We start from the raw sequence: 12,991 nt of genomic DNA on the forward strand, positions 1-12,991 counted from the left end.
GAGACTTGTCATGAGTCCCCAAGGTGCTTGTATTCTAAATTATCTTATGATTATTATGTGTTTCCCATCCAGCCCTCCCACCTACCAGTAGAATAGAAACTATTGCTTGAGGGCGAGGCCTATTTCATCATTGTCTTTGTATCCCTAGTACTTGGTAAGTGCTTGACATGTAGTAGGTGCTTTATAAATGCTTTTTGATTTACTGATTGATGGTATATACCAGGCTATATTTGTATTCTTCCTAGACTATGTTATGATAGCACAAATAGTCTAGAAAGACAAGCATTGAGCAAGTTGAGAATCAGGACACTAGACATTTGTTAGTGATTTGCTGATATTTTTTGTGTTAAAATTGGGTGTATTAACGTTACTCCCTTAAATTACCATCCTCTTAGGAGAATGGTTTGGTATATATTTGGTGAGTAGGGGACATCTTCTTAGGAAGAACTATCCAAATATTTGACTACTTCTCCTTTTATTCTTTCCTTTAGAATTCTTTAGTGCTAATTTAAACTTTTTAATTATCGGCACATTAAAATGATGTTAACATGCCCTGAGATTTAACAACATTGATGTTGTTACAGGCAAAAGAAATCATCATTCTAACTAATAAAAGATTAATTTTTTAAAAATAAAGGCTTTTTTTGGTTGAATTGAAGCAAAATTTCCTTGAAGTTCTCATTTCGCTGTTTATTAATTAACAAACTCGCATCTGTAATATCTGTGTAAATGCTAATGAAAGTTATTTTCTTTTTGTTATTCCACATAGATTATGTAATTTAGGCAATGGGGCCTTCATCAGAATTTGATTATGAAAACACAGTTTTTTTTCTCATGTTCACCTTAATATTTTAGCTTAGTGATATTCAGTTGTTAAAATTAAACAGCTCTTGAGAACACATTTACTTGTTTTCTCTTGATATTTGACTAGGGATTTGTGATGTAACTTTTAGACCCTGTGCAGTCTTATTCTTGTGTAGGTAGGAAACATTGTCAGAATGGTATTTATTGCACTCATTGCTGTTTTGTTTCAGGCTATCATGCATCACGAAGGCCATATGGATGACGGCTTAAACTTATCCAGGTCTCAGCATGAAGAATCACGTACTGCACGAGTAATCCGTAGCACAGTCTTCCTTTTCAATAGGTTTATAAGGTGCATTTCCTTTTGAATTATTTTATCTTTTTTTTTTTTCAATTTCTCAAATTGTAGAACTTTGGAATCATACTATGGTGACCTTAATCAACGTAATGGGAAAATAAATGTGATGGGATAAATCCAGGCACTTTGGAAACCAGTAGAACAGATGAAGAGGTGTTGTTTGCATAATTTGCCACCAGGCTATTTGTAAACTATTTGTAATTTTTTGCACAGTTTCAACTCATACCTGTCAGTATTGCTTGATTCCTCCTAGCAATACAGCCAAATGAAAGTTCTGTCATTAGTTCACCAAACTATCCAGACTTCCAGTTTCTGAATGAATTTGAAAAGTATAAAAAATTTGGAAATCATAATATAATTCAACCTGGAGTAACCAACTATGAATATTTCAATGAGTTAAGAAAAAAATGTCTCCCAGAAAGATCCAAGCCAAGTTCAAAATCTGATCTATAAAAGGTTTACAAAACTTCAAGTATAGAAACAAAATCAATGTGATTTAAATGTCAGAAATAATGTTTTTAAAATGTAGAACAAAGGAGTAAATGAATTTTTGTCATTTCCTAACTGAATTCATAAAGTAATAGCTCCACATTTTTTTAAAACATGTTATTTAGGGAGTGAGTGTTCACACAGGTCAATGATCCTATGGCTAACAGATTATATCTGAAATCCAAAAGATACTTGTTATGAAAAGAGAAAGCCACAAGGAAGGTTATCTGGGGGGAAAAGTATGATTTATCTTTCTTCATCCCTGAGTATCAAAGAGTTCATTGCATATAGTAGACATATAATAAATATTGCATCTTAGATTTTTTTTTTCATTTAAATCCATATATGTTACCTAGAAGCTTGGTCTTTCTGGTGTTTCTATTAATTATGCCATGTAATTAAATAAATAAAATAATTTTCATAAAAAAATTATTGAACCACTGGTTCAGGGGACCTATAAGTTTGGAAAAAACCTCAAAACCAGCTAATTTTCTGTAGAATAAAGCCTACAAAAATTTTCAACATCCCACTATTATCAGCCCTTGATTAACGCTGAAGGACATTCAAACTCTTTCAAACTATGAAGAAGTCATTCAGTCATTTCCTTAAATGCTGTATTACTCAAATGAATGTCATATTTATTACATTTTTTGTGAAGTTTACCAACTGATACAGTGATTGCCTTAAAATGTTCCTAAGCCTTCTTACCTTGATTTCAGGGAATTATTATTATAGTAACCTAAATGTATATATCATGTTAAGGTTCATAAAGTTCTTTCTTCACAACAGGTATTTAGTGCAAATTTTATTATCTCCATTTTATCAATGTGGAAAATGATTTCCTTAGAGGGATCAGAGGAAAAAGTGATTCCTGTTCATACGGCTACCAAGTATGAGTCGAGGCTCAGACCTACATTTTTTGACTCTAAACCCATCTATTACTTACATGGTTTCTTTTGAGGTTTTTATCAAGAAGAAAATGTTATTTTTATCTACACTGAAAGTAGCAGTGCTATACTATAATACGACATTTTTACAGTTAACAGTTACTGTTCAAAACACTGTGTCTGGGGATACCAAGACAAAAATGAAACATTCTCTGCCCTCAATGAACTTAAAGTTCATGGGGCAGAGGACAACATATACACATAAATGTATATACAAAGTAAATATAAGGGAATTTTGTATAACATCAAAAGGGTAAGATTCTTCTTATGTATTCCGCTTTGTCATTTATTTGTGTAGTGAGACTCCAAGTGATTAAAAAATTAGTATTCTTCATCTATACAATTAAGAGATTATTCTAGATCTTCTCTAAAGTCTCTTTGAGCTTGACATTTATGATTCTATGTTGGGACTCTGTAGGTTGTTTTTGTATTTTTTTTTAACTAAGAGCACATACATATACAATTTTGAACTTTTTCATTTTTTACTTTTTAAAAAATTCTTTCTACAAATACAAGTTAACAAAGTGTGAATAAGATGACTGACATTTGTTTTATTGGCTTTTTAATTTTTAAAAAATCTCCTTTGAGGTTTTTGCTGGGAATGTGTGTTTTTAGTGCTTAAGAATGAGTTTAAAATTTAAAACACTCCATCTTCTGTCTCTCTATATTTGTATTGGCTGTCCCCAATGCCTGGACTTCTTTCCCTCCTCTCTTCCATTTCTTAGATTCCCTGGCTTCCTTTAAATCTCAGGTCACATTCCATTTTCTTCAAGAAACATTTCCTAGTTCCCTCAGCTTCTTTCTTATCCAAGATTACTTCCTATCTACTTTGTATGTATCTTGTATGTACCTAGTTATTTATGTATTAATTTCTCTCATTAGAATTGAGTTCCTTGAGTTTCCATTATTACCTTTCTTATATTCCCAGTGCTTAGAACTGTGCTTGGTCCATAGTAAGTCTTTAATAAAAGTTTTTGATTGAACAAAAGTGTTTATTGATGTGATCATTACAGTGGTTATCCTAAGAAAAGTTCTGAGTATTGAACAAATCATTTAATAATATTCCAATCTTTGAGAGGTTTATGTATCATTTTGAATTTTTAAAGGATACATTTTATAAATAAAATATTTTTATTACTCTCTTAATTAGAATTGGCTATTAACATTTCAAATATTTTCATCTTTAACATATTAAATGCATGTATTTCTCAGTTTTCACAATACAGAGTCCTTAGGATTTGAGTTTCAATTTAGTTAGTTTAATTTAGTTGGTCATTTTTATTTTTGTTACTACATACTTATATGTTATTAATGATCAATTAATTCTCAGTCTTTTTCTGCCCTGACTTTATTCTCCAAAAAAGGCAGAAGTAACTTGCAGTGGCATTACCTTCACAGATTTGTTGTTTTTTCAATAGTTTTCCTTACCTAAAATAAAATAGGATACAGGCATATTGATGTGGTAAGATCTATTAATACCTGGTAATAATTTCAAGATTTATGAGATCATTTTACTCTTTTTTTAATTAGCCATATATGCAAATGAACATTTATTCTCTCTCTTGTTGTGTGATTATTACTGTATACTTCCTAAGAAAGAAACAACTTTTTCCTAAGTATTACCAATGAAAATAACTTTGAGCAAAAGAAAACTAAAACATTCTGGGCTTTATTAAGTAGAAATTACCATGTAATTTTATAATCACAAATTATAAATCATGAACTTAATTCTTGACTCTATTTTTCATAATTCTTAACTCTCTACCTCTTATGACATGATTATTCTTCATCTCAAATTCTGTCTGGGTAATATTAAGATGGCAAGTCTTCTGTCATTGGAAAGGTATAATGCTTCATTTTATTGAATGGTACATGTTTTGACTATTTTGTTTTTTCTATTTATCCTGGCCTGCCCTGATGTATAGTGAATCAACATCCAGCATATAGCTTAAGGCAAAGGTAGTTTTTAGGATTTTTAACTGAAGCTACACTTTTTCCAATAAGTAGCATAAAAAAAGCCCTAAGTTATTATTATGAAATGATACTAAAACATTAATTTCTAAGCAAAATGGATTGGAGGAAATTCAGACTTCAGAACTGGGTTGTAGTGTCTCACATTTATATTACTCTATGGTTTATAAAGTGATTTTCTAAGAATAACTGTATTAGGTATATAGTATCATTCCCATTTTACAAATGAAAAATATCAGGGCTTAAAAGTTTAAGTGATATGTCCATTATCACAAAGCTAGGAAGTGGTGAAAATAGGTATTAGGTATCTCTCAATGTTCAGCTTCCACTGTGGACATGTGGAATAAATAATAATGGTGAACATGTATGTGGTACTTGAATATTTACTCAATTTGTCTGACATGACCACCTTAGGTGGGAAATTAATGGAGACAGTTGCATCTCCATTTTATTGGTGAGGAACCAAAGTGAAGCAATTGGCTTAAAGCTCTACTGGTAATAAACAGTGGTTGAGCTTTGTATTTAAGCCTCCTGACCCCAAATCCAGTGTTCTTTTCATCGCATCACGTTATATGGGCCTCATTTTCTTCATTTGTATAATGAGGGGATTAGACTGATCTCTTAAAGTCCCTTCTAGCTCTAAATCTTTGAAATATAAACTAAAGTAATGATAGAATAGGAGTGTATATAATAATTATTAAACAATTTATAACCTTTGCTCAATTTTACAGCAAGAAACATAAATACTACTATATCAGTAATACCCAGAATGACAGAATTTTAGAATTGAAATCCATCTACTCCAATCCATACATGAGAAGGAATTTCCCCAGAATCTACTTTTCAAGTGGTCATTCAGCTTTTCCTCGAAAATCCCCAGGGAGAAAATAAACTCCTTGGGCTGTACAGGCTGTTCTGCTTTTGGATGGTTCTAATTGTTAGGAAGGGCAGCTAGGTGGTGCAGTGGATAGAGTGCTGGGCCTTGTCAGAAAGACTTATCTTTATCAGTTCAAATCTGGCCTCAGACACTTACTAGCTGTGTGACCCTGGGCAAGTCACTTAACCCTGTTTGTCACAGTTTACTCATCTGGAAAATGAGCTGGAGAAGGAAATGGGAAACCACTCCAACCTCAAATGGGTTCACAAAGAGTCTGACATGACTGAAAAATGACTAAACAACAATAATAAATTTTTGGAAAGTTTTTCCTCAAATTGAGCAAAATCTGCTTCTCTTAATTTGTTACTCTTGGTTCCTCAGTTTGGTTCTCTGGGGGAAAATGGAATAAATGTAATAATTTTTTCCATATGAAAGTCTTTCAAATACATGTATATGTATGTGTGTGTGTATATATATATATATATTTTTGTTTAGATAGATAGATAGCTATCATGTCCCCACTGGACTCTGTCTTCCATATGATAAGCATCTTGTACTAGACCACAAGGATAAAAAGGGGTTCTATTTTATTTTATTTTTTTTCTAGGCAGATTCATCAACTTTGTTTTACTTTTTTACTCCAGACAAGCAGTAAATTAAAGAAGGCTATTCATACACATTAACAGTACAATGGAAATAATAATTGTTCACACTTATGTTGCACTTGAGAGTTACTAAGTGCCTTTTAAGTGTTTTCTCATTTAATTCTCTCTACAACCCAGTAGATAGTGCAAGTGTGATTTCTGATGTATAGAATAGGAAATAGGCTCATAGAGGTTAATTGACTTCTGCAGGGGATATAATTAGTAAGTTATAAAGCTGGAACTGAAGTCCAAATCTTCTGGCTTCATGTCCAGTACTCTAATATATTTGCCTCCAAGGCATAGAAGATAGACAGCTATGTTATTTATTAATTTAGTGCCTTAAAATAATGTTTATTTCAAATAAATGATGTTTGATGCATTTTGTGTTTTCCATAAAATGCTGTGATATTATGTATCTTCCTAAACTAGAACCCTTTAAAAAGCATTTTCACTCTACTGTGAATAGAAATCTGTAGCAATGAAGGCCGAGGATGCTAGAGAAAATTGCTGTTGATTGATCTTCCTTAATCAGGAACTAAATGCTAACATCATTCAGTTGAGACCTCAGTCTGTTTTTAAACCCTTGATGACAACGTAAAGGGCTATTGTAGATTGTAGCTGTTTTTGCCCCAATACTTAGATTATTGAATCTCTGTGTGTGTGTTCATGGACCTTATGATAGTTTGCAGGGTTCCTTTGCTTATTTTTCATCTACAATAAGCTGCTTTTCTGTGGTATATGACAAGCTTAGTCCTGGACCCTTTTCTATTCTCTTTCTACATTTTCTCAATTGGTATTCCTTTGGGTATAATCATTTTCTGTGCAAATGACTTAAAAATCTATATACTGCACCCTACTCTTTCTCTAGAGTTCCACTTGCACCTCTCCATCTGCCTCCAACTGGAACTGCTGCAATGTCTCAAACCCAGCATGTCCAAAACTAAGTTCATAGTCACCCTCAAACTCAACCCTCTTCTACAGTTACCTGTTTCTGTTGAAATACATTCTACTGTATGTAACTTCTATTGAAATATCATCATTTTTCTTATCACCTAGGTTTACAACTTCAGCTTTATCTTTAACTTCTCATTCTTCTTCACCCCATGTGGTCATATTGTGCCATTTTTATTTCTCAACATCTCTCACATCTCACCCCTTTTTTCTACTCTCATAGCTGTCACCGTTATTAAGCATCTCATGCCTGGATTATTGCAATAGGTTTCTAGTTGGTTGCCTTGCTTCAAGCTTCTCCCTTCTTCAAACCATTTTCTTCCACAGTCTGCCAGAGTTGTTTACCTAAAGTGTAGGTCTGACCATGTCACTTCCCTAGTCAGTAAATTCCTTTAGAATCAAAAATGAGCTCTTCTGTTTGGCTTTTAAAACTTTTCACAACCCTGCTTCATCCTACTTTTCCAGCATTATTATTATATTTTGCTCTCCTTCACATACTCCATGGCAAGCTGGCTTTCTCGATTTTCCTCACATGTCATTCTGTCTTCCATCTTCAAGTCTTTGTACTGTCTTCTGTTTCTGTAACACACTCCCATTCTGTCATTGCTTCTTAGAATTCTTTGTTTGCTTTAAAACTCTGCACAAGTACCTCCTCCTACGTGAAACTTTCCCTTCTCCCGCAGCTTCTAGTGCCCCCTTCAAATTTGTCACCTATTTATTTGTATATGCTTATTTATATACTTGTTGTATCTCCTTACAGAATGTAAGCTCTTTGAGGTCATTGTTTAATTTTTGTCATTGTATTCCCTTCCCTTAATATATTACTTGGCATGTAGTAAGCATTTAATCAATATTTATTTGTTGGCTCTGTTGCAGTATTGATATGTATAACATAGCAAGGACTCTATTCTTCTCTGTGGCATGAATTAATAATCTGTCATATCTTTTACTAGACAGGAAGTTTGGCATGGTGGACAGAATGCTGGACTGTGATTCAGGAATGATTTGAGTAAAAGGTGGTGTGATATAGTGAAAAGAGTACTGGTTCTTGAATTTGAGGACCTCTGTTCACATCTTGCTTCTAATGCTTACTACCTGGATGACATTGGGGAAATCACTTTACCTCTCTGGGTTCTCAATTTCCTTATCTGTAAAATGAGGATTTGGGCCATGTGGACTCTTAAGAGGGCCCCTTCTGACTCTAGACCTATGATACTATAAATCTTGTCTCTGACAAATTCTAGCTAAATGACTCTGAGAAAGTCAATTTTTCATTATGTCAGGGAGCTTCTTAGGACATATCTACTAAGTTGTAGGTTATTATCTTCATTGGTGGAGGTAGTTCACACATTAGGAGGACGCTGCTCAAAAAAATACATTTCCTTTGGTAACTTGTAATTTCACTGATGTCCCTGAAAATAAGACACCATTTTTATTCATTGTTTTTTGGGAGGAGAGTATTCTAGATGGTCTTTGACATATTCAGTGTTACCTACGTGGTCTATGGACAAAAATTATTTGAGAACCATCAACCTACTGAAGTGTTTGCAACTTGTTTTAGGGGCCTTGATGCTCTCAGCAAGAAAGTGAAGTCTTCCACAATAGATTTACCAATAGAGTCAGTAAGTCTGAGTCTACAAGATCTGATTGGCTACTTCCACCCACCAGATGAACATTTAGAGCATGAAGATAAGCAGAACCGATTAAGAGCTTTAAAGAACCGACAGAATCTCTTCCAAGAAGAGGTAATTTTGTACCACCCGTTCATTCATTTTGTATTGTTCTGTAGGAAAAATAGCTTCCTGATTGATACTCTTCATGAGGAAAATACTCCATGTCTACTATGTACATTTAAAAGCTTTGGATCATTATTTGATGGGTATTTAGCCTAATATTGTAACACTAAAATGAAAGAAAATCTAGGTCTAAAGGAACAATGCTATTATTTTTATTTCCATGAGCTAGGAAATAAATATAGGAAAGGCAACTATGTGGCACAGTGGATAGAGTATAGGACTTGGATTCAGGAAGACCTGAATTCAGTCTAAGAGTACCTGTTGGACCATGGGCAGATCACTTAATCTCTCTGGGCCTTTTTTTTCCTCGTCTATAAAAGAGAAAATAACATTTTATAAGGTTGTTGTAAGGATCAAATGAGTTAATAATATATGTATAAAGTGCTTTGAAAATATTAAAGCACTATATTATTACTATTATTACAGAGAGAACAGAGTTAAGTCAATAATTTGGAACTTTGTACTCCACCAGCAAGAATAGACTAATTTTTTTTTGTTCTGCAACCATCAAGTTAAGTAATATGGTTAGTAAATTCATGAATAACAAGAAAATAATAAAAATTAGGAAATTAGGAAAAAATTTCTTTCAGTGTGAATATTATTAGTTAGAATATTATTCATAATCACTTGGGTAATTAGTCACTATCTAGTATGGGTACCCAATTTGTTCAATGTTCTTATTGAATCATAGAATCTTATAGCTGAATGGGGCCCTTAGACATTCTCTAATTCAAATCTTTTATTTTAGAAATGAGGAAATAGTACCAAAAATGCTAAGGGTCTTGCCCAAGGTCACATAGTGAATTTCAACTGGTACCACATATGTAAAGCTATACTCCTCTATCACTTGTAGAATTAGTTTTCTGAATAAAATGAAAGGTCCATGTTTCATTGGATGGTAGAATCCATTCTTAAATCTCTGTATTGCCATGATGACCTGTTATTAGTGAATGCACGTTGATATCTAAGGATATTTACTTCCCTTCTGTATTGCTCACAGACCTTCTCTTTCTGTGCTTTGTATTAATTGTCCATCAGAAATTTTTGAAATCTACATGTCAGTTCTTTTAGGTTATTTTTCACTCAGAACATAGAAGAAATTATTGATTCCCTAATGGTATGAAAGAAGATGCTCAAATTTAAATGCAGAGATTCAATTTAAAGGAATAACAACATCAGGAAGTAATTTACATATTGGGAGTATGTATTTATGGGTATATTTGATTATTAAGTTATTTGTATGCATCATGTTAAGAAAACCTCTTTGTCTCAGGCAGATCTGTAGTAGCTTCATTTAAATTCTTTTAGTTTTCTATGATCTGAATACAGGTTTTGGTAATTGACACCATTTAGATTATTGAAAATAATTTTTCTAATGAATTAATTATTGTTCTTTTAGTCACTTATTCTACTTCATCTTGACAGCCTTAAATCTAGTAATAATAACAAAAGACTTATGTGGAATCAAAGTTCATACTTATAAGATTATTGAATGAATTATTTTCTGTTGTTTAAAGAACACTAAACTTTCATTAGTTTTTTCTTTTTTTAATTCATTCAATTCAATTCATTAATCTTTCAATATTACTACAACAGTAATGTTTATTTTAAAATAAAATTATAACATTAAATATTTAGTTTACTGTTATTAACGTTTAACTATAATGTATATATTACAGTAAAATGCAGAATACACTGTTGTGAGCTGTGGATAAACAATAAATATTATTGGAGTGTAGCTTTCATTGTTTAAATATGAAGTTTTCCATTTATTTTGTTTCTTCAAACTGTTACATTCAAGGTCTATAATCTTTAATATATTTCCATCCCAAATTTACATATAGCAGTTACTCATTACCGTAAGAGATCTTGCAGTTTTATATTTTTATTGCACTAATTATAACAATATAAAATTACTTAATTTCTTTCTTGAATTTTCATTTGGCATAAATGTTAGCATTCAATGTTTGTTAAAATGTGTTTGCATTTTATTTTATATTTTTCCCTCTTACTAAATATTTTATGTTTACCTATCTTGGTATCCATTTCTGACACTGATTTTTTTTTGTTCCTTGTAGGGTATGATTAACCTTGTCCTTGAGTGCATTGATCGATTACATGTATATAGCAGTGCAGCTCATTTTGCTGATGTAGCTGGGAAGGAAGCAGGAGAATCTTGGAAGTCTATACTAAACTCTTTGTATGAGTTACTAGGTAAGAAGTAAGAATGTTTTTTAGAGGTGGAAAAATCATGAATCTGAATATATGTGTGTTTAAAATGATTATTGAAGAGTGCTGTAATTCTTTATGCATTAACTTTTTACCAGCATTGATATTAATCTAGTAGTTTTTATAGATTATAAACTAAGTTATGTGGTTCTCAAGTGATCAGTGCCATAGCTGCAACATTTTCCTTTGCCGAGAGGAAGAAAACTGCAACACCAGCTTTCTTGAAATTGGTGTTTCCATATGAAATGTACATGATAATACCTAATATTTGATTGCTAAGATCCTGTAGTGCAGTGTTTCCAAACCCAAACTATATTATAGGTCAGTACATCAGTATTTCAGGGATTTTATGGTTCCTTCAATGTAGTTACTACCTACACTTATAAAGATTGCTATGATTTTATACATTAGCAGTTTCACAGTTTTTGTTATTGACATGGCCAACTTTTTAGCAATGAAACTATAAACATAGGCTAGTCTTTGGTCCAATACTAGGTTTGTGTTTAAAGCCCTTTAATCTTGCTATATCCTGCTGTAATACGTTCTCCATTGATATAACCTTGAAAACTTTTAAAAAGAGTCACTTTTCTCACCATCATGAGACATTAGAGTCAGATTCTAGTAGACTTTAATCTCTCTACTGAGGACCAATAAAATATCTACATAGTTTCATTCCTCCTATTCTCAATCTGGTAGCTTTGGACTTTGAAGAGTGTCAGGTGTATAAGTTAGGTCGGGTGTATAAGTTGGGGAAGGAGAGTTTTTTTTTTTTTAAAGGTATTAGATTTAATAAGTAGGAACCTTTTGGTTTTAAATGTTTTGTTAAGTGGTAAACATTTGCTTTATACTAGCAGTACTCTATGGAACCTATAGTTGGAAAACAGTGTTCTATACCCTTTTCCCTATTTGCTAACCCCTATTCCTGTGCTGGTGGGACTGCAGGGACAAGCATTTATTCAGGACCTACCATGTACCAGGCACTGTTCTTTACAACTGTTATCTAATTTGGTCCTCACAACAACTCTTGGAAGTAGATGTTATTATTATTCCCATTTTATAATTGAAGAATTGTGCAGTCACACAGCTAGTTAAGAGCTGAGGCTAGATTTGAATTCAGGTCTTCCTGACTCCAGACCCAGTCTCCATTGTGTTAGCTAACTACCAACTTCTGCTGATATTGATTCCCCCCATAATAAAAGTTGTATGATCTGCAGAGACTTTAAAGTATTTTTTTTCAGGTGGAAGGATATTTAAAATATTTTAAAATCCTCTACAGTTTGTTTTCCCTTGACATTTATAGTAATTGAGCTGTTGCTACTCTGTAAAAAGATATCATCTTATTAATTTTGATATTCTCTCTGACAGTACGATTACTCAGTCCTGTCTTCCCATCCTTTGCTACTCTTTTCTATGTCTTTCCATAAGTTTGCCATAGGGGCCTACCTAGTGTGGTGGAGGCTTGCTTTGCTTTCTCTGGACATCATGAGGACATCAGTTAAACTCTTGGGCTGTTCCCCTGTCATCTCTTCCACTCACTGCAGGACTATCTCATCTTCTCTTACAATTATATATTTCCCTGATCTTTTACTCCTGATCTTGAATTCCTTATTGGTTATATATTTTAGCCTGCTCATATGCACCACTTGTCTCTCCATTGCCCTCTATGTCATAATGATTTTAAGTCCTTCAAATACTGTTGGTATTTCATGGTTTGTAGCTACATGGTAACACGGGTAGAAGGCTGGAGTTAAAAATATAGTCCTTTGTTTGTAGGTGCTTGAGGTGCCACGTAACAATCACAGTTCCTTGAAGGTAATCTGTTTTGTTCTTCTGCCATTTAATTCTAAGTCCGACTTTTGCATTTGTATTTTTTGTCTTAGATATACTTGATAGAAAGACTCTAGGTTCTCCATCTAAATATGTGT

General features: G+C 32.9%; 1 protein-coding gene across 1 annotated transcript in view; it reads left to right on the forward strand.

The window, feature by feature from the left end:
* The window catches only part of RYR2 (ryanodine receptor 2), a 794,727-nt gene that overhangs the window by 373,417 nt on the left and 408,319 nt on the right, over window positions 1-12,991 (forward strand). The window contains 3 exon segments of the mRNA XM_078156251.1: window positions 1,035-1,156; window positions 8,603-8,786; window positions 10,916-11,051. Of these exon segments, the coding sequence (XP_078012377.1) occupies window positions 1,035-1,156; window positions 8,603-8,786; window positions 10,916-11,051 (442 nt within the window).

This window comes from Phascolarctos cinereus, unplaced genomic scaffold, assembly GCF_003287225.1.
Source record: "Phascolarctos cinereus isolate Bilbo 61053 unplaced genomic scaffold, phaCin_HiC Scaffold_5;HRSCAF=322, whole genome shotgun sequence".
Classification (NCBI taxonomy): domain Eukaryota; kingdom Metazoa; phylum Chordata; class Mammalia; order Diprotodontia; family Phascolarctidae; genus Phascolarctos; species Phascolarctos cinereus.